Source organism: Pseudochaenichthys georgianus, chromosome 3 (genome assembly GCF_902827115.2).
Source record: "Pseudochaenichthys georgianus chromosome 3, fPseGeo1.2, whole genome shotgun sequence".
Classification (NCBI taxonomy): domain Eukaryota; kingdom Metazoa; phylum Chordata; class Actinopteri; order Perciformes; family Channichthyidae; genus Pseudochaenichthys; species Pseudochaenichthys georgianus.
Window position 1 is genome coordinate 42542772 of NC_047505.1, and position 22234 is coordinate 42565005.

The 22234-nt window shown below is 42.8% G+C and overlaps 2 protein-coding genes across 2 annotated transcripts in view; one reads left to right on the forward strand and one right to left on the reverse strand.

Annotated features, from left to right (window-relative positions):
• The first annotated feature begins 868 nt into the window (after nucleotides 1-868).
• On the forward strand, nucleotides 869-13763 carry kif28 (kinesin family member 28). Its single transcript, XM_034078594.2, has 27 exons — nucleotides 869-987; nucleotides 1977-2168; nucleotides 2835-2885; nucleotides 3038-3190; nucleotides 3857-3892; nucleotides 4055-4174; nucleotides 4691-4798; nucleotides 5016-5170; nucleotides 5250-5361; nucleotides 5633-5700; nucleotides 5812-5954; nucleotides 6045-6166; nucleotides 6815-6905; nucleotides 7092-7152; nucleotides 7557-7680; nucleotides 7891-8026; nucleotides 8113-8231; nucleotides 8620-8727; nucleotides 8851-8943; nucleotides 9399-9539; nucleotides 9796-9866; nucleotides 10098-10232; nucleotides 10330-10496; nucleotides 10787-10881; nucleotides 11172-11286; nucleotides 11439-11572; nucleotides 12224-13763. The coding sequence occupies exons 1-27, from the start codon at nucleotides 913-915 to the stop codon at nucleotides 12380-12382; spliced, it is 3084 nt and encodes a 1027-aa protein (XP_033934485.2). The 5' UTR covers nucleotides 869-912; the 3' UTR covers nucleotides 12383-13763.
• Nucleotides 12773-22234, reverse strand: part of LOC117439684 (frizzled-3-like) — a 31143-nt gene continuing 21681 nt past the window's right edge. Inside the window, exons 3-11 of the mRNA XM_034075670.1 lie at nucleotides 21320-21516; nucleotides 20360-20662; nucleotides 20057-20219; nucleotides 19447-19746; nucleotides 18933-19184; nucleotides 16670-16818; nucleotides 16189-16303; nucleotides 15485-15648; nucleotides 12773-15293 (exon numbers count right to left, since the gene is read on the reverse strand). Of these exons, the coding sequence (XP_033931561.1) occupies nucleotides 15071-15293; nucleotides 15485-15648; nucleotides 16189-16303; nucleotides 16670-16818; nucleotides 18933-19184; nucleotides 19447-19746; nucleotides 20057-20219; nucleotides 20360-20662; nucleotides 21320-21516 (1866 nt within the window). The 3' untranslated portion in view covers nucleotides 12773-15070. The remainder of the gene's footprint in view (nucleotides 15294-15484; nucleotides 15649-16188; nucleotides 16304-16669; nucleotides 16819-18932; nucleotides 19185-19446; nucleotides 19747-20056; nucleotides 20220-20359; nucleotides 20663-21319; nucleotides 21517-22234) is intronic.

Genomic DNA, 22234 nt, shown 5'->3' on the forward strand with positions numbered 1-22234 from the left:
TCTTATTGTCCTCCACAATAGCTGCGACCCTATCCTGTGCCTCAGATAATATCGGATGTCCATCAAACTCAATCAACCCTTCAAATGCCAGCTTAGGTTATATTTAATGTCAGAAATGTAGCTGCTAGGGTGAAAAGTAATTTCAGAGAGTCATAAAATGTTGACATTAATGTAGCTGTAACATGTGAATCCACCCTGGAGGAATTACACTATTTCCCAGAGCTCTGTCTCTTTTATAATTTATGGGTGTAGAGGAGGGGAAAGTGAAACCGGCCCCATCTTCACGGCAACACTTCAATAATAAAACGGCAGGGCAGGGAGAAATAATATAGCAAACTAAAAGCATAGATTGCTTCATTTTAAATGTTGGTTATTGTTTGTTATAGTCAATCAAGTTAACTAGTTAATGTTAAGCCTGTAGCAGTATCTGCTAAATACCGTCTGTTTTAGTTTAGTGTCCAGTGTTTTTTGTATATAAGAAAAAGAAAACATTGAGGGAACAGCAATATTTTTTGTTACTGCAGATTTTTATTCCATAATGTATTCCTTCTATTGCACTGTAAATACTGTTATGTTTTTAATTATTTTAAATATTTTTCTAGTTCTCTACCTGTGTTTTTAATTCTTCTTCTTCACGACACCTAGTCAAATTCCTCGTACGTGTAAACCTACCTGGTAATAAACCTGTTTCTGATTCTGACTACAGATTTAGGCATCATAAGTCTCACACAGTATAGACAATGTGTAAACTTTCAATGTTTTCTTCTTGATGGTTTCCGTAAATTGTCTTAATGCATTAGCTAAACATATATGGACGCCTCTGTCCCTGTCACACTGACCTGATAGTGTCCATGTTGACGTGTAACTGGATACAGTCCCAGTGTGAGGGGCCGATCACTCTGCTGCTGCACCATGAGGGCTAAAGCTGCAGGCATGCACAGCAAGGACTGTGTCAAAGTGGCCGTCAGAGTCCGGCCCTTCAACAAGGTCAGTGTGTAGAATATGTAGCCTACATGTAATATGTTTCACTTTTTGAATTTGTATGCAATTTCTCCGTTATTTATTTTCCTGACGATGTTCTAATGTGTATGTTTTGCATGTCACATTAACTGATATTAGCATCGGTACCCTTCAAGAACGTGCCTGTTTGCTATCGTGGCTCCACAATGATATCGGGATGAAACTCAATACATCTTCTGTCGCAGACTGAAACCCCCCCTGTTTCTACTGCACCTTGACCATTAAACCTAAAACAAACAAAAATAAAGTGACTAAGGAGTTCCTTAAACGTTGATGCTACTAAAAAAAAAATGCTTATGCACCACCATTCACAATGGTGTAGTTTATTCGAAGAAAATGCAGCTGCAGGTTTATTGATGTTCAGAGTTTGTGTCTTCAGGGTTTATTGTACTTAGTGTGAGTCAGTTAAAAAAAACGTCAGCTTAATGTAATATATTAATGTTATTGGACTGTTATACAGTAGGCCTACACACTGATGGAACCTACCAGATCAAAATAAAGACAATGCATTGACACATAAGCTTGTTGTTATAATCAAGAGTTGTATTATTGTTCATATCATGTACATTAAAGTTAGTATTCACAACTGTGTAATGGCAAACAGGTTGATTTGACATCATACAGATGTATTACTTTTCTACAAAAAAGCCCATGTAAAATAACAAATATACAATTAAATGAAATACAGTGAAATGTGTATAGGAAGAAGTCCCACTTGCAGTTGATTTGTTAAATAAACCAAAATAAACCAAAGCTGTTGCCAATAAAACACAATTCTATCAAAAGTGCTAAAGAGTATATTTATTTTTTTGAGCATTAAAGCATGCAAACATGTTCCGGTTAACACCTGAAATATCAAGAATGAACATGGAAATGAGCTATTTCCCTTTAAATCTTACCTTAACCCCCCCATAGTCTGGTTTTGTCCTTCTCTCACCCTGCTTCCTCCCCCTCAGAGAGAGAGGGACGCAGGGAGCCGATGTATTGTCTCCATGGTGACGAGCTCCATCACCATCCAGGACCCTCGTGAGTCCCAGAGCCGCCGCTCGTTCTGTTTCGACTACGCCTACTGGTCCCACAGCGGCTTCACACGGGACCGCGGGGGCCTCTACGTCCCCGAGGAGCCGGGGGGGCGATACTCCGACCAGGTCAGCGGCTCCTGGTAGAACAGAGCTGGAAGTAAACATTGTACAACAAGCAGAATGCAGATATCTAGATTTTACAAAAATACTGTAATGTAAGATCATTATTTTGTAAAGCTTCCATGTGACCCATTGATTCCCAATCCATGGCAGATATTATTACTATATTAGTGTGTGTGTGTGTGTGTGTGTGTGTGTGTGTGTGTGTGTGTGTGTGTGTGTGTGTGTGTGTGCGCGCGCGCGTGCGTGTGTAATAGCGTGTAATAGCTTCTATGTGTCAAAGCAATGCTGCATTTCATTACTACACCGGATGAGTAGGACACACCTCTTTTATTTAGATTGTATTGAAAAATGTCAGTCCTTTCATTTGCTTCCATGCCATTTGACCCATTGATCCACAAATCACCCTGGATCTTTTACTGCACATGACGAATAGGACATATCTTGTTTAAAACCGATTTTCGTCCACTTTCTATTTTATAGGAATATTTGTATGAAAATCAAGCAGTTTCTTAATTGAAAAGTCTTATATTTTTCAATAGCGCCCATGTCTTGTGACTCCAAATCAAAGCAGCATTATAGAACTAAACTGGACAAGAACGACGCTCCTCTTTTGAGAGAATTTGTATCCAATTCTGAGTTACAAGCTGTTCAAATATCATCCATCCACAGGACAGTGTGTTCCAGGACCTGGGAGAGGGCGTACTGGAGAATGCACTGCAGGTAATAATCATTACATTATAACAGGAGTTTTGTTCACATTCAACGTTTATTTGCCCCAAAGCAGGTCTATGCCAGTTGGCTAAAACAAATACCCAGGTTCTACCGTCTGTCCTTTTTAGTCCTGTTCTGATGTTGTTAAATGCTGTCTGCAGGGCTACAATGCCACTCTGTTGGCCTACGGGCAGACCGGCTCAGGGAAGAGTTACTCCATGGTGGGCTACGGGCCCAACAAAGGCCTGGTTCCTAAACTCTGTGACCGGCTGTTTCAGGCCATCAGGGAGAACCAGGACACCAGGCAGTGCCAGGTACAGAGTTTATGTCTGTTTCCCAGAGATGGCAAAAGTACACACATCCTTTACTCAAGTAGAAGTACAGATACTTGTGTTAAAAAAAATACTAGGGTAAAAGTAGAAGTACTGACTAAACTTCTTTACTCAAGTAAAAGTAAAGAAGTATTGCCTTCGAAATGTACTTAAGTAAAAAGTACCCATAACTATTAACAGTTTTAAAGAGTAACTGACTTTACTCTATATTAATAGAACAATAATGTCATTGTTAACTAAGGAATGTTTCGATGCTGAACAACGGCAACATGATAACGTTTTCATTGGTCCCTCTTCTTTAGAGAAGACCAACAAATGATGGATACACTGATCGTGTTCAAATCAATAGGCACGCAATGACTCTAAATAATAATGATCACGCCACCAAACACAGATTAAAACTAAAGTAACAAACCTGTTTTGAAAATGTAAGAAGTAGAAAGTACAGGTATTTGTGTTCAAAATGTAAGAAGTAAAAGTAAAAAGTCGTCAGAAAAATAAGTAGTGGAGTAAAGTACTGATACCAGAAAAATGTACTTAAGTACAGTAACGAAGTATTTGTACTCCACTAATTCACACCTCTGCTGTTTCCCAGCGCAGTGTCATGTATGGTTAATTTTCTAAGTGTATTTTTGTATGTCTATACAGGTCTTTTTCAGCATGTTGGAGATCTATAATGAGCAGGTAACAGAAGGGAAAGCAGCCACTGTCATCTTTCTTCTTCTGATTCGCTTTCGTGTTTCAACTCAACTTTCCCTGGATATAACATTCATTCAAAGGTCAATGTGTTGGTAGATGACCAGCGTCCTCTCCTTCATTAATCTCTGATTCGACCATTCTGTCCAGGTGGTTGACCTGCTGTCTCGGGGGTCTCGTACTCCGGGGGGGCTCAGAGTCAGAGAGGAGCAGCAGAGAGGTTTCTATGTGGAGGGTCTCCGGACCGTCCCCTGTGACAGCGCACCGCAGGTAGAGGGAGGAAGATTAAACACCTCTACATTCAGTAACACACTCTGTGAGACAGGGAAGGGGAACTGAGAAGATACACTGTCCAGGTTTAAAGTTTACTCAATGAGCTGAGTCCAGAGTGTCCTGTCAGTTTTGTGTCCTGGTCAACATCTATCAGGGGTACGTAGGGATGCTGGAAATAATTAAAAAAAAACTAGAGTTTTATTGTGGTGTTTTCAAGGTTTGAGCGGTGAATGATGTTGTGGTTAATGATTTAATATAACAAAGAAGTGAAATTATGAGTAAATGCATAAACTGTATGTATAGTATATATCATTTAAAGCTAGGTAAAGGGCTGGAAGATAAATGAACCTTGAACATGCTAAAAAGTGTTTGGATTTTACTTTGAAAAAAGTGTAGGAACCCTGATTATCATGTGAAAGTTGTAAGGACTATTTAAGGATATTTTGGAAGTCCTAGTGTGTGCTTGGTTAGTATTTTGTATTTGGGTTCATGTGTATTCATCTTTTATTGCAGGTGGAGCAGCTGATGGAGCAGGGGACCAGGACCCGGACCACGGCGGCCACTCACATGAACGCCAATAGCAGTCGCTCACACATGCTCATTATCCTCCAGCTCAAACAGGTTAGTGGATCTGTTTTTCCTAAGAACATTATACACAATAAGATTGATATTGGTCTGTCCCAGTATCTAAGAAGTTTGTATTTACTAAAGCTATTAGTCAGTTACACGTACACAGTATGTTACTTACCTGCACATTTGCTTGAATCTATTCATTATATGTGTCACAACATAATCCTCAGGTGTATTAAAACATGTATTTGACATCACTTCCTGTCAGATCTTTTCCAAAGAGAGCATCACAAAGCAGTCGAACATCAACCTGGTGGACCTGGCTGGCAGTGAGCGCCAGAGGTCGTCGGGGTCGGAGGCGGACCGACTGAAGGAGGGCACAGCCATCAACCTGAGCCTCACCACCCTGGGAAACGTTATCAGGTTGGCCTGGTGTTTGTCTTAATTTAAGTTCCATTCAGCACTTGTCTTACTTCATCTCCCACCTCCTCTTCTCCTCCAGCTCCCTCGCTGACGTGGCGGTGGGGAAGAAGGTGGTCCACATACCGTACAGAGACTCAGTCCTCACCAAACTGCTGCAGTCCGCCCTGGGAGGCAACAGTCGCACTGTCATGGTAGCAGACACAGATAATAGTGCCAACACACAAAGATGAATTGTTGTGGCTTCATCTTTTTATAGTATTACATGCCATATTTTCAATGTTGGCTTTTTGAGAATTTTAACAGTATTCAGATCAGATTACATTGTTTTGTAATCCTAATTAACTAACACAAAATGGCATGCAATTTGTATTCAGTTACTGACTCAATTGTTAAGTATTCAGACCCACGAGCACTGATGATGCTTATTTACAATCTAATTATGGATATCTATCATTTCTCAAGATTGCCACGCTGAGCCCTGCTGATATCTGCTATGAGGAGTCGCTCTCAACCCTGCGCTATGCTGAGAGGTACAAGAACCAGAGTAAACCATCACAAATTCAACAGGTTGCAACCATAATATAAGGGTTCGCTACCTAACCCCTGTCCTTTTTGTGGCCCCTCCTCCCTCTCCTGTTTAGAGCAAAGCGTATCCAGAACCGAGCCGTGGTGAACGAGAGCCCGACTGAGCGTCTGGTGAAAGAGCTGAAGGCCGAGAACGCCCGGCTGCTGCAGAGACTGAGCCGGCTGGGCCAGGAGGGCCGCAGGGCCAACGACGAGACCAGTGAGGACACAAACATATTCATTGTATTTAAGTTGTGAAATTGTATTTCATTTAATTGTTAACAGATTAATTTAGTTCCTATGTGTTCAGAGGAGCTTCGCCAGCTGCTGACCCACAATGAGCTCCAGATCAGAGCCATTCAGACTCTGTGGGAACAACATCTGCAGGAGGCGCTGAAGGACTGGGAGCAACAGTATGCTAACATCACACAGGTACGCACACAATATCCAAATACACAATCGGAGAACACCAGAGTTTCAGATGCGCGTTAGAAACCATGTCATCATAGAACATAAATGCACTTGCTGAAGGGTATAAATATATTTCAGTCAGACAACTCACGTGTTCTTAATATGTTTATTATAAGCAGCATATAGTTTGAGTTTGGCGTCTAGACTCGGGCCTCATCACTCCACAGATTTACAAAGAACATTGAGTGATGATTATATAACTATCCCCCGAGCCTACAGGTGGAAGCTGGGGTGGAGCTGGGGTGGTGGGGCAGGCGAGCAGCAGCAACATGAAACACGCAGCAGGAACATGAACGTAGCAATAGCAAGGGAACACAGCAGCAGCAGCAGCAGCAGCAGCAGCAGCAGCAGCAGCAGCAGCAGCAGCAGCAGCAGCAGCAGCAGCATAGCGAGGCAGAGGCAGGAAGACCTGGCAGCTTAAATAGAGCGGCATGTTTAGGAGAATGTGATTGGTTGGTGGTAAGAGGGACGAGGTGCGTCACGTGTTAATGTATCATTGGTGCTCGAGTTGACTGCCTGAACTAGCTCACAGGCTTCGCCCCATTTTTGTACATGTACTCTGTAAATATTTTTTTAACGTGTCTGTCTGTCCCTCTCCTTCACTGTCAGGAGCGCAGGATGATGCAGATGCATCCCTACATCCTGAACATCAACGAGGACACTCAGCTGTCGGGGGTGGTGAAGCTTTTCATTCAGGAGGGTAACTGTCTATCTCTTTATGTCTTTATGTTGTGATGAATATCTCTCTCTCTAGTCCAGTACACATGTAGAGAGGGAGGTTTTGGGAATGAACAATACTACAGAAGTAAGCAGGCTCGAGAGTTGAATGTAAACATGACGGCTTTAGCATGTTCATTCCTCTCATTCATACTGTTTTGCATTTCAGGTGAATGGGACATCGGCCTGTGTGACTCCACCCCGAGATACATCTCCATCAAGGGCTTAGGGTGAGTTTAGCAACACAACACCACAAACCCAGTCCAAGTAAAGTGAGATTAAAGACACTTAACAGTCTACTTCTAAAGGTGTTTGTTTGCGGACTAAACACAATTCAAAGTTTGGACACAGATTGCTTCATACGGGATTTCAAAACTCTTCTATTCTTTTTTTTTGCGTGTTTCTCCTTAAAAATTACTAAGATATGAATAGACAGAAAACCCACCCAGTACATGCTAGATAAGATGCAGGACCTGTGACCCTTTTAAAAATAAGCATCTGAATAAAATGATATTTTAAGTGTTGGCTTGTCTGGAAGCACAGCCATTTTTAAGAGGACCTTTTTTGGTCTTTTTATGCATGAGTTTATACACGCATATGTATGTCTGCTCACGTGTGTGTTTTTCTGTGGCAGGATCCAGGAGCGTCATGCTGTGTTCAGGAATGAGCAGCGCCGGGTAACACTGACCCCGCTGGCAGGGTCAAAGGTCATTGTCAACGGCAACTCTGTCTCCCAGACAACTGAGCTGCAGCACCTGGTGGGTGTCAACACACACACACACACACACACACACACACACACACACACACACACACACACACACACACACACACACACACACACACACACACACGCACGCACGCACGCACGCACGCACGCACACACACACACACACACACACACACTTTATGATGCGACCGTGTGACATACATACACAAAACCTTCTCCTCCTTTCTGTCTCCTCTAGGACCGTCTGATCCTCGGCTCTAACTGCACCTACCTGTTCATTGGTTTTCCCTCGGAGAGAGGCGGTGACGACTGGAGTCGCTATGACTACGACTACTTCCAGTCCGAGCTGGCTGCGGCTGAGGGAATCCACCTGGGTGAGCAGCGTCTACAGCGGGAAGTTAAGAGGTTTAACTTTGGTCTAAATATGATCAAATATCATTTCTGTGTGTTTCTGTGTTAGGTGAGTCCAGCGCTGGCTCCAGTCAGACGGACCCCAGCCTGCTGGCCGTCTTCTACGACTTCATCAAACTGATGCCCATGGTGGCCGAGGCCAACCAGATGAGCCAGGAACTGAACAAGGTAACACACAAACAGCAGCACGAGTTAGGAAGAGTGGCTTTCCTGATGCAGTTTAATGATTAAATACATTCAACTAATTGTACTTACTTAACTGAACATTGCCTCCACATTTGACATTTGGCTATGTAAAATAAGTTAAAAGTACATTGATTTAAAAGTATTTTAAGTAAAAAAATACATTTAAATAAATCAATAATAGTCAAAAAGATTAAAAAGAATTACAGCACAGTATATTACTTTTGTCAGATGTCGTAAATCTCACAAGCATTCTTCTCAACTTCATGTGTTTGTAACTTAAATTACACAGATATATTTTAGTTTGTGTCATGTGGTCGTTTTCAATTAACAACAAATAAACCCCTACATCTTATTGTCTCATGTTTTTTAGGATGTTGAGTTTAAGTTGGAGATCAAGAATCTGGCGCTGTCAGATTCAAAAGGCCACGATCTGAAGAAGGAGATTGTTATCATAGTCACCGCTGTGGGAAGAAAACAGGTTATTATATCACTCTTCTGTCACATACACTAACTCAAAAGCTTTTTAATAATTCCACTTTCGATTTATGATTGAGTTCAGGTGTTTCATTTTTTTTAAATTGCTAAATACACTCTCTCCCAGGTATGGATGTGGTCCAAGACCAAGTTTGTGAACCGTAAATTCCTGATGGAAGACGCCTACCAGCTGCATCAGGCTGAGAAGAGCAGAGACAATGTAATTCTGTGCTTGTGTCTTTCAAAATGTGATGAGAGACAATCTACAAGTTGATTTTGTTCGCAGACTACATGCAAAACAAACTTATTTAAGAAAATGTAAAAAACCCAACTTACTGAAAAGTGCACAAAAAAGACTTTAACCAAATAACTGTATATGGGATGTGTGTTATGTATTTATTTTACTGCTTTAAAAAGAGAAAACATCAACATTTGTGAAAGGGGCATGAGAGGAAACAAAAATAATAACAAAATAACTCGAAAAACCAAATGCTAATTTTAAAGCTAAATGCTAGGCTAACAGCTAACTAGGAACACATGCGACGTCATAACAATGTTAAAACTAACAAAAATATCTCTAATCTCAGTCAACCTTTTTACTCTACCATTAATAGTTTTACATTTCAGAACAATGACTCGTTTGTTTTTTGTTCCTGATTATATTCTTGCTGTCAGATAGCAGAGGGTCTGTCTACAGCTGTGTTACCCAGAGATAAAGACCCTTTCTGGGACCCTGTGGAGCCGCTGCTCCTGGGCTCCGCTCACCTCTGGCTTCAGTCCCTGGCCTTCCGCATCCCTCTGGAGGAGCAGCTGGAGGTGGGTGTCTTCATCTAAAGGGGCCTCACCATGTTCTCACTTAGTCTTTAAGTCTTAATCATTGGTTTTAGTAGTCATTCTATTGTGCTAAATACTTATTTTAACATATTGTTAATTATTGTAATCTAATGTATTGCAAATTAGTTTTATTGTTGTGTATTTTTTCTTTTAATCTTGCTCTGTAAAGCACTGTTGGCCTGCTTGATTACTGTAGGTTGGCACAGAGTGATATTTAGTTGATAATCCCTGTCTGCAGGTGCTGGGGTCAGAGGGCACGGAGGAGGCTATACTGCAAGCTCAGCTGGTCCCCTGCACTTCCACAGGACTGTATGACACACACACACACACACACACACACACACACACACACACACACACACACACACACACACACACACACACACACACACACACACACACACACACACACACACACACACACACACACACACACACACACACACACACACACACACACACACACACACACACACACACATTGTGACTTACCTTAAACACTAATAGATTTAGTATTAAATAAATGTTCTCGCCTTCCAGCGCTCAGGGTGAGGACGACATCCTGATCGACCCGTCTGAGTTACTGGGTCGACGTCTGGACTTCCAGCTGGTCCTGGAGCAGTGTTGTGGCCTCCGCTGGATCCGAGAGGCCCGGGACAGAGGGGTCCAGATTGGGTGAGAGATATGGGCTACCTGTAGAGATGTTAAAGTACAGGCAGGACACACATCCAGAAGCGAGATATTTGTCATCCTTCTTTCTTCGCTCTCTCAGTTTCAGGTTATTTGACTGCAGCCATCCGTTCTACTCTCCGGCCGTGTGGCACAACGTCAACCCTCTATTGGACCACAGAGTTCACTTCGCCTCGCTCCACACCTCCCAGCGTCTCTTAGACTACCTGCAGAGCAGCGCAGTGGTGCTGGAGCTCTGGGGCCTTCAAGGTGAGGATGAAGAGAAACATGGAGGGTTGGGGAAGATGCTGTGTGATGAGTTCAGCTCACGCATTTCACTAAATACTTACTACAAAAGGTGCATGTAAAACAAATATATTTTACAGCAATATGAAGTTATGAAAGCTTTGCTTTACTATCTAATTTCACAGCAGCAGCCCAAAATAAATATCAGATATCAACGATGTTCATTTCACACCACGTTTAATGATTTCTATGTTAGTGAGTAATACATTAATACTGGAGGCACTGCAGATGAATACACTGGTTTTCTGTTGCAGAGGGTTGTACTGACCTGGTATCATCTCTGGAGGGAGTGAGGATGACTGCAGAGGGCATCTTCATCATCGAGGAGGCAGGTCCAGCTAACCCTGCAGTGAGTGTGTTTGATGTTGAGTCTGTCAATCTTCCAAAGAAACAACACGTTGTAGGAGATATATGTGCAGCCTTATCTATTATACATGTACCTAACTGTAAGATAAGTTGTTGATAGTGGAATTGTAAAATAATTGATCAGAGGATGGGACCTAAAAATATTAGCATAGAGCATAGGCATGATGTGATTTAGCATGAAGCAAACATTCAAATCACTGTGCTTACATAATCTCTGTGTGTGTGTGTGTGTGTGTGTGTGTGTGTGTGTGTGTGTGTGTATGTGTGTTGCAGCCTGTAGACTGTTCAGTGAGAGCTCAGCAGGATATGGAGGAACTGAAGAGTGTTAACTCGTCACTGAGAAAAGAAAATCATATTCTGAGAGAGCAACTCAACGCTGCCAGGAATGGTAACTGACACACATCACAACCAGCCTAATTTAACCGTCCAACCTCTTTTTGGTGTTATTAACAAAACTGGTTAAGTTGTTACATGGCAAAATATTCCTGTTTATAACATGTAGAATTCAGACTCTAAGACAGCTTCCTCTCCCTGTGTCAGGTGGAGAGGGGGTGCGGGGGCGCTCGGTACGTCCCAGCTGTGATGCAGAGTTTGCTCGCTCTCTCAAGGTTTTCTACCACAGCATGACCTCAGTCAGGGGTCAGCTGCAGCGGCTGCGCAGACACAGGCCCAGTGTACGTATCCAACTGCATGCTGCCTCAGTATTAGTGAGCTTTACTACAATAAGGCTTAAACCTTTGTTTAATACCAGTCTATAGAGAACAATACACAATCGGGCACACACATTAACTGGCATAGGAAAAGTGTTAGTAAGATTACACTGGTGATAATACCTTGATCATGGTATGTTTGGAATGTGATAAAACAGTCCAAGAAAAAAGACAAATGTTGTGAGTTAATTGATAACATTTTATTATTTAAAGTTGTTGTTTTTGCAGCAAAACCAGTTGTACAATAAACCTCTGTAGCCAGGCAGGAAAGGCATGTTTTAATCATTTACAATCAGGTCTGCACTGAGACAACTCTTGTTTTTATAAATCTATTTTAAGTTAGCTATCTGTAAAAGTACCTAATTATAGTTGCTCATGTTAAGCCCTAGAGTATGTGTGTTCCTGTGGTTGTGTGTTCCTGAGGTGGTGTGTTCCTGAGGTTGTGTGTTCCTGTGGTTGTGTGTTCCTGAGGTGGTGTGTTCCTGTGTGTTCCTGAGGTTGTGTGTTCCTGTGGTTGTGTGTTCCTGAGGTTGTGTGTTCCTGTGGTGGTGTGTTCCTGAGGTGGTGTGTTCCTGAGGTTGTGTGTTCCTGAGGTTGTGTGTTCCTGGTCTCCAGGAGGACTCCGACCTGCTGGGCTTCAGGCTGTTTGTGGACGAGCAGAGTCGTCTGCTGCGGGATTTCTCCGAGCAGCTGGAGCAGAGCGTCTCTACTCTCAAACAGGATGTAGCCGCCATCGTCCGCCGGAAACGAGAACGCTCGGGAATCTGGTCTTGACTGATGCACCGTTTACAGATTTTAACAAAGTGTTAAGAAGGTGAATGCATCTGGACTTTCTTTATTTTACAACACTGTAGTTTTTAAATGTGTGGGTTAAGGTTTTTTATCATCGCTTTAAAGAACTCAATCTAAAACCACAACATTATGCTATTAGTAAAACCAGCTTAAGAACTGTGGTTACAAAAGGCATGCACTTAAAGACGTTTACATGTAATGATACACCTGCAACAGTGTTACCAAGCATGTTATGTTATGTGTGTAAGACGGGTCACATCATTTGATGTTTTACTGACGGAGCAGCGGTCTCTGCTAAAGTGAAGGCATTCAAGATTAGTCGGCAGGAATCAATCAACAAGTGAGTTCAGTATTCAAATAATAACAAAAGCATTTAAGTCTATAAAAGGTTTATTAGACTGCATTTCAAATAGGTCAGTACAGTCCAAACTGCAAATAAATTAAAAGGCAAATACAACTCAAGTTTCAGAATTCACAATATTATTATATTTCTTTCAACCGTCTTTGATAACAAGTCAAGAGACTGCTGTTCACTCTGAAGCGGTATAAAAGCATGACAAGAAGCAAGGAAAGCTCTTCTTCCTTATGTCTCATTACGGGAGGTTATTATTACTTTTTAGCTCAATTAAGATGAAGTGTTTTACACAGATTCACTTGTTCTAACGTCCAATTCAGAGGTTAAAGTAAATGGTGTTAAGCAGTCACAAATCGCAACAGTACAGACTGTTGCTGTAGGTCCAAATAAAGATGAGTGTGGGCACATTTACAAGAGGAGAGGCAGAAGGCAGATGTGAGGCAGGCTAGTCATCAGATGACGGAGAGTCTATGTACAGCAGATACAGGCAGGAGGTTGGTAATCCGAAAATATAAAGATGTCGACATTTACAGACGGGAGGAGAGAGGCAGCAGTTAAGGTCCAAAAAATGATCCAAGCCTGTTTGAACGGAGGAGGTAGCACAGCCGGATATCCTGCTGAAGGGTGTGTGTAGAGAATGTGTGTGTGAGAAGGCAGAACCCACGAGTCAATTGTAAAATTACATTTTACTGAAGTTAAGGTTGTTCAGAAATATGCAAAACGATTTCTTCTGAACTGGTTTTTTGTGTTGACATTTTGACTATTTATTTTACAGAAACGTGTGTGTGTGTGTGTGTGTGTGTGTGTGTGTGTGTGTGTGTACAGAGAAGGCAGGGGATACAGGTGAGGTAGGTTAATTGGGTCTTTAGGGATGAGGGATGTGGAACACAAACCGTAGAAAAAGACTTACAATAGTCAGTACACTTCCTGTTACATTTACTTAAACGTAAAATATTGTCAGAGAAAATGTTGCAACCCGAAATTAAAGAACATTTCTTTTTTGAAACATGTCTGCACCTCTGAGTTTTGAGTTCTATGTCTGAACAGCAAAACAAACAAACAGAAGCCAAGAGCACAGCACAGAGTTAAGCTGCATATCAGAAGAATGACTTTGCAGAGCACCAGAAACAAGCTTTCAGCCATGAGTGTGAGAGAATTAAGAATCAAAGCACTGTGTTAGTTTTGTTCAGTTTTCTCTCCAGTTTCTGCAGCAATGAGGCTTGAATGGTGAGATGGATGGATTTGAGTCACATTACTCTACATATTGGCTTTCATCAGAACTCTGAATCTGTTTAGGGTTTGGATTCTATGACACAAATTAGCTTACTGAAAACTGACCAATCGCTTAATCGACTGATATAACTGTCATTTCTTTTTTTTCAAGCTGCCTTTTTTAACTGTCTGTAGAAAAGTACACACGAGCTGGACCAAATATAATTCCAGCTCGTTTCACCCGACCATGTCGGTGTTATATCTCCATCTTTCTGACTCTGAAACAACCTCTTTACATTCTGGATGGCACGGTTTTCAGCCCCCTCCCTTGTGCTTTTATTGTTACCATTGTAGGGAGGATTTCAGTTTAAAACATCAAGACCACTTTTTCTCACTCACTCACTCTCACACACACACAAACATACAAATTCACTAAACGAAGCTTTCAGCAGCAGACAGACAATTCACAGTATAAAAATATTCACTAAACCACAGAAAGGTCCACGATTTCACATTAAGCCCACATGTAGAGGACTCTGAAGCCACACACTGAGAAACATCGTTCACTAAGCGCTCCAGAGCAAACAAGGATCGGGAATAATTAAGTCTTGGTCAAGACTGAGACCCAAATAAGTCAAAAATAGGCAAACCATTTAAGATTGTTACAAAAGCTATTCACATAGGTCCAGCAGGATGGTGACACCTTCAAAAGGCTGGTCCTCCATCTTCCTCTCTTCCATTGTTTCCTATCCAGTGCCAGCTCTGGTTTACCCGGGCAACCAAATGATCCCTGAATAAAGTCAGCATGTCACCGGGCGTCTGGAGAGATGGACGTATTGTTGTTAGTCTGAGTCAGGCATTCAGGAGTCATCCGCTGTCAATTTAAATAATTATGTAAACAAACTTCAGCTTTACAGTGAAACCGACTCATGATCAGTCGAGTACTGACTGAACTGCTGTGGCCACACTGCTGATCAGCGAGGAACACCCAAAATATCGCTGGAACACTCTCCACCGTCAGAGAGGAAACACTTAACACAGACGGGTGTGTCTCAGCGGAGGGTAAATCTTCAAAGGCGTCCACAGCCTCCTCAATAATCCTCTCAGGCGCTGGTGGCGTCGTTCGGAGCAGCCTGGCTGTCACTTCCTGTTGTCCCGTGTGTGATGAGGGTCGCTGCGGCCTCAGAGACGTCTCGCTGGCTGCCGTGCCTCGAGTGGCCGTCTATCTGATGCACGCTGCCATGAGCGGAGAGCGGGTGGTCCAGACGCGGCATGCTGCCATGGAAACTGCGTGCCTCTGTGCCTCGGTAAACCACAGAATCACTCCTGAGAGAAGAGAGCGAGAGAGAGAGAGAGAGAGAGAGAGAGAGAGAGCGAGAGAGAGAGAGAGAGAGAGAGAGAGAGAGAGAGAGAGAGAGAGAGAGAGAGAGAGAGAGAGAGAGAGAGAGAGAGAGAGACTTAGTGTCTTCCGAATCACAACTTCTGACGGACAGATGCTCATGGACTTCCTGCTCTACCTGTCGTCACGAGTGCGCCGCAGGCTGCCATGGTAACTGGTCTTGCTGTGGGCGCTGCTGGCTTTACTCCTGGTGGAGGTGGGGGGGCCGTGGTGAGTTCTGATTGGTTCGTCAAGGTCATCTAGGACAGCCAAGTGGGTGGAGGAGGCGTGGGTAGATGTGCCCTGCAGGAGGAGGGAAGGTCAGATAGATGTAAAAACGACGGGCATTAAACTGAGGGTATGTTCTGTTAAATCATTTAAAGTTAGGCAACATACTGTTTTTAACGCTCTGCTTTTCCTCATTCCATCTTTTAGATGAAAATACTACAACTAGTTCCAATGCAAGTTATGAACTGTACTACTACTACCAACACTATACTATGCATATCCCCCTGTGTGTGTAATGTGTGTAAACACCACAGAGTGGAGAAAGACATTTCCCTGTGAGGGATTAATAAAGTATGTCTTCTTCTTTTACATATGGTATGACCTTCTATCATAATTCTTTTGACATACTATGACTTATTTTTTTCCAAGCTGCGGGAACGACTCGCCATCTCTAACGCTGGCGGATGTCGGACTGTGAGTTTAGGAAGCGCTTGATATGATACGTAGCAGTTTTTTCTATAAACGGAGCACACATTTTAAATGCTTTTTCGTAAAGATATACAGTGGAGAAGTTGTGTGAGGTGGATGATAGGGTCTGAGCCCGGACAGTCCTACCTGAGTGGAGGTCCCTCTGGACTTCCTCACGACGGGGGGGTGTGGTTCTCGCAGCAGAGACTGGGCAAAGTCTGGCTGCTCCTGCAGAACCTGACGGGACTCGTTCACCCCACTGCTGCAGAGAGAAGAGAGGGAGAGGTTTACAAATATATAAAACGGGGGGCATGTGAAAGGGTATTACTACTGGTTGTTACAACTGCTGGTTATCAAAGACAATAAAATGGAAGAAGTTTTTTTGGTATCCGATAGCATATTCAGCAGTCCATATACAGAGCACGTGCTCTGTATATGGACTGCTGAATATGCTATCGGATACCAAAAAAACTTCTTCCATTTTATTGTCTTTGATAACCAGCAGTTGTAACAACCAGTAGTAATCTTTGTATCCTTAGAAAGAAGTACCCTAATAAGAATAAGATTGACTTCATACAGACGTATACAACAAAGCAAACAAAGAAAATCATAGGATCTCTCTTCTTACTCTTTGCGCCGGCGTCCGTGCAGAAAGTTGGCCCATTCAAAACAGGTTTTCTTGCTTCCCACCCAGAAAGCGGAGGGGATCCCAACGACCAACATCATCAGATATTTAATCAGGAACAAAACCATGGCTGGCCGTTTGGCTTTCTCCACCTGAACAGAAATATTCAATATTAACGCCACATGTATCCAATAAAGAGGATCGAGAGAGTTATAAATACAGCCTGACATGTAAAAGAGGAAGAGGAAATATTTTATGATTGCATTTTAGTTTTGATGTGAAGGACAGTTTTCCTATAATATAGTAAAGATATATGAAATGCTTAGGATGCCACTGAGAATAGTTGCACATTAACAGAAAGTATTCAGCAGTGTTTTAAGCCTGGCCATGAATGATGGAAGAGGGGAGGTAATCCTAGAATAACCCAGCTGTTCAGCAGCTGAACTGCTGGACCCTCTATCTCCCACCAGAGGGCAGGAGAGCAGTGTCGACTGAGAGGTAAGAACTTACCTCTCTTGGCTCTGGTTAACATAAAGCACATACATAACAGTGACATGATAACTAGTTGCAAACATTTATGATAGAGATATCAGATCTAAAATCTTTCTTTATAACAATTCAGTTTAAACTTGAGGTAGTAGAGTAACGTACAGTATATTTTAATGTTTAAAAAGGAGCTGAAATATAAGAGAGTTGCAGACATGCTGTAGTACTTTTAGAAAAACAAACTTAAGTCTACAAAACATGTTTTTTTACACTCAAAAAGATAACTCTTAGTAGAGGAGGACTTTTGACAAATAATAGCAGTGTTTTGCTTTTCAGAACCAGGGGCCAGAAGAATTGCTCTGTAATAATTAGCTTCAGTCTGTCTCGCCCGTCTCAGATTTAATGTCTCGAGTTTAAATGACAAACAGACAAAAATGAAGTCACTTGAACAATGACCCCAAAATCTTCAATTATCCAGAAACATGCAATTGTACCCTTTACACATACACTCAAATCCCCCCAGGGTAAAGCTCAAATAACGCATAGCAATATTGAAATTCCTGAGCCACAATAGGGCATATAGGGGCTCTCTCTTCATGAGCGCTCACACACACAGCTCTGGACACATACACTAACAAGTAACATAAGCACTTGCACCTGCCTCCACCCCCTCTCATAAATTCTGTCAGTCACAAATTAGCTGACACTTCTCTATTATGAAACCACTGTTACAGCACTCGGCAGAATGATAGAAACATAAACAAACCCTTGAAGTTAGTTTTGATATCTTAAGATGAATGTGTCTGCATTGAGCACATTTATTCAGTTATTAATATAGCACCAGACTGCATAAAAGACCACACTCCCACTACTCTTTATAATTGCTACAAAGACGTTATAGAGTACAGGCAGCAGAGCATGACTGAGCAGGCCCTGAGAGAGACACACAGACACAGAGAGCGAGACAGAGAGAGTGGAGGGGGAGACAGGCTCAGAGAAAGGGGTAAGTGTGTGAGAACCACCAGAAGGAGTGAGAGACAAAGAGACAGAGAAACAGAGATGGTCGTTTTGTGTGGAATCTGTCCTGAGAGCTGTATTAGCCGAGCTAATGATGCATACTGCGCTCTGCCCCCTCCTCAAATACCTCCTCAGACACACACATGTTACACTGTCAGGTATCACACACACACACACACACACACACACACACACACACACACACACACACACACACACACACACACACACACACACACACACACACACACACACACACACACACACACAGTAATAGTCCTCACGGGAAAAGAACATAAACAAGTCAGAACAGCTTGGTCGCACTTACAGAACCACTGCCGGGTTGAATGGGATCTATATTAGCTGTGTTTTCCAGTTTTAGAACCCAATAAAGTGCTTTTTGTTTGTTTCTAGATCTCAGATTTTACTTGAATTCAATGACATGGTTAAAAAAAGAAGGAAATAAAAAAAGATTACCCTTTAAAGAAAGGTCATTGGTCCATTATGTGTCAGTGTATCCAAAGCTTATTTAACTGGAGAAACATACTGTACATTTGTTGATTTCAATTCCATATGCGTATTTGCTGTAAAGTGTCTCTACTGTAGGCTATTTTTATTATATGTACCGCACTTTGGCTCGACCAACAATCGTTTATAAATGTGCTATATAAATAAAACTTGATTTGCTTTGATTGTGTGTGAGATAAAGAGACGCAGAATGAGAAGCATCACCACACACACTCTCTCCCCTCCCTCTCTCTACCTTGTATGGGCAGGGGATGTGATAGCTCTTGCAGTTTTCCTCCATCCATGTTTTCTCCCAAGTGCTCCGGTAGGTGTGTTCGTACAGGTAGCAGCCAATCACAGTCAACAAGGGGACCAGGTAGAGCACAGAGAACACTCCCATTCGGATCATGAACTTGACCAGTTTGGTCTGGTTCTCCTTCTCCAGAGGGATCTCCATACGCACCCGGTTCAGAGCCACAATGCCCACCAACAGGAGAGAGACTCCCACCTGAAGACAGAAAGATGGATGAGAAGTTAGACTCAGAAAGATTACAATTCATTATTTTTTTTAAACGCATGGATGACTGACAAGCTAAGAGACTGTCAACCATCCAAACGGCCATTAACTAATCTCTCCATCTCTTCATAACTCCAGCCAACAATACACTCATTTCATCCACCCACTCCTCTGGTAACCCATCCATCCAACCTCCTCATCAGCTCTTTCATCCATCCACCCACCCACTCCTCTATCTTCTGATTGTACTCACCGCCACGTTGAGGCAGAGCGGAGCCAGAACAAACCACCTCAGGGCGTCCATGTCGTACAGCCCTATGAAACACACTCCACTGATCCCATCTCCTTCAATTTTGTTCAGGGCCAGCAGGGTGACAGTCAGGGCCCCTGGGAGGCCCCAGGCCACAGCATGGAAGATGAGGGCTTTCTTCTCAATGGCCTCACTGCCCCATTTAGGCACAGCAGCCAAGAACCAAGTGATGGTCAGTATGACCCACCACACGCTGCCCGCCATGGTGAAGAAATATAGGACCATGAAGAACAGGGTGCAGACCTGAGACATGGAGATACAACCTTTGATCAATAATGTGGGAGAGACAGCAAATCATTAGCTAAAGAATGTAATGTTTAACTCTGAAATTAATCATCGAAAAGGCTTGTTACTTACTGGGGTTTATGAGACATACATTTTGAGCTGCCACATGATAAAATTGGTTTTATTCAACATTGCGGATGGCTTAAAATGTGAATAAATGATCAGTACCATCACCCAACAGGCTTTTTGCTGTGGAGGCAAAAACAATACCATGACATGTGTGATGTTATTGTGGTGATACTGGAAGGACCTGAAGTCAAACTCCCACCTTGTTGTGCGAGCCCTGGGTAATGGTTGAAGCTTTGAACTGGGACGGGCTGGCTGCGTTGCACGATACTCTGTCCTCCAACAGGAAGCCCAGAAAGAAAACCAGGGACACCATGACATAACACACAGCGTAGAAGATGATTGGCCGCTCAGGGTACCGAAACCTAATGAGGAAAAAAACGGGAAGAAAAGAAGAATAGAATCAAAGTAAACAAAAGTTTCTCTCTATTTAAGTTAAGTGATATTTCAGTTGAGTATTCTCAAATGTTGGAAGGGCCATCATACAATAATCAGCCATTCCCACCTGGTAACATCGATGAGAAACGTCAGGAAGGTGAAGAGCGTTGCGGCGAGACAGACAACAGACACGACTCCTATGAAGTAGCGCATGAAGTTCAGCTCTTTCTGGTTGAAGAACATGGAGGGGCACGGGCCAGAGCAGTCCTTCTTGCCCATGAAGGAATAACCGAGGTCCGGTTCCATCTTGAGCTCCCGCGGGCACCAGAAGCCGTACTCTCTGGACACCGTCAGGGACGACTCGTCTGTGGGGTCAGAGTCTGTCTGCAGGTCCTCGACACGGGGATAGGGCTCGTCACAATCTGGGAACCTGGAAAATCACAATTTGGTCAAATGATGAAACTATAAAACCTCTCCTAAATACGACTAAATACAAATCCACAGTAGAAGAAACTACCTTATCCAGTGTGAAAAAGGACCTGTGCAGTTCAAATACAACAAACAGACTAATATTACAAGCTGTATTATCAACAGGGTTGTAAATATATTGTTATGGCACATACACATTCTCAGAAAATGTAGTAATGTTATCTTCAGCTAAAACGACCATTAAAAAGGAATGGGAACAGATTTGATAAATAATAACAGGTAACTGTAACATGGTATACAGCTAAAACATACATGTGTACATGTCGTCAGCCCTTAAACATGTTCAATTAACTAGTAAATAATAACCATCTGTGGACTTTTAAATGCTGTCCTTTCATTAACAATGTCCATTGAGTGTAGGTGTGCGACAGCACAGCCAGCCAGCTCCTTCATGCACCTTCACACACTCACTCATGTCACATTTCTATTCTGTAGATAAGCACATGTACATGGTCTGATCACCTTACACTTCCATGCAGTGGTATACCTTTAAACTGGTATACCACTGCAAGCATTCATGCAGATGCTTCAACACCTTGTTTGTGATGACACTGTTTATGAGTTCATGTGGTGAGTTATTTTAAAATGTAATACACACCTGTTACACTCCATGTCATCTGGCCAGGCCACTCCGAATACCTCCATGAGTTTGTGGCACTCATCCTTGGCGCGCTGGCAGAGGGATCGACACGGCATGGACACCTGGCCGTACACGGTGCACACCGGAGCGTACAGCGCGCACAGGAACATCCGCAGGTCAGCACTACACACCAGGTTCACCATGGGATGGAACGGCTGTGGAAGAGACGGACACATTTCGTTTTGATTTAAGTGTACCTGCTGAATGTGTACACAAAATCATCATTTCTCTCTGTCAATCCAATGTTTTATCCCAACATCAGCAGGAATCGGCCTGACAGCGTTGTTATTAAATCTGTCCTGCGTGGGGGAATGAAGGTTAAAGTGCTATCAGTGGCAAATATGAGAAGGCTCATGTGTAACCTGAAATAGCCGTCAAAGAGGATGGAGGGAGTGCCAGAAGGCGGGTACATGTGTTCTAACTGCACTGCTGCAACTTATACTACTCAGTATACCATCAATATTAAGAGGCTCATGAAATATGTATACTATAGCAGCCAGCTATCATATTAGCAAACATCCTTTGAAGTAGGGGACAGCAAAGGCAGACCTGTGAAGGTTGAGCCACAGTCAATACACTGACCAAACAAACAGCAGATTACGGATCCTGGGCTCTGTGGTGGCTCGCTGACCTTCAGGCTGACGACTCAAAGCCACCAGAATAATTGACAAATTGTGAGTGAGGGAAAGGACACAAAGCACAATTAGGGTTTCCCCTTTAACTGCTGACATACTGCTGGATTCAGTGTGAGCATACTTTGTTCTACAGAAAAACACAAAGGCAATGGATCTCTTGCCAAAGTGAGGCTAGTATTGCAACACCTATTTTCTGTTGATGAAGCTTTGCTGGTGGCTACTTCTGTTCATGCTGAGA

What these genes read in the sequence shown, in the direction of transcription:
- kif28 (XM_034078594.2), top strand. Translation starts at nt 913, where the DNA reads ATGAGGGCTAAAGCTGCAGGCATGCACAGCAAGGACTGTGTCAAAGTG. An exon ending in GAGTCCGGCCCTTCAACAAG is followed by an intron (nt 988 to 1,976) that starts GTCAGTGTGTAG and finishes CCTCCCCCTCAG; the next exon opens with AGAGAGAGGGACGCAGGGAG. An exon ending in ACCCTGGGAAACGTTATCAG is followed by an intron (nt 5,171 to 5,249) that starts GTTGGCCTGGTG and finishes CTTCTCCTCCAG; the next exon opens with CTCCCTCGCTGACGTGGCGG.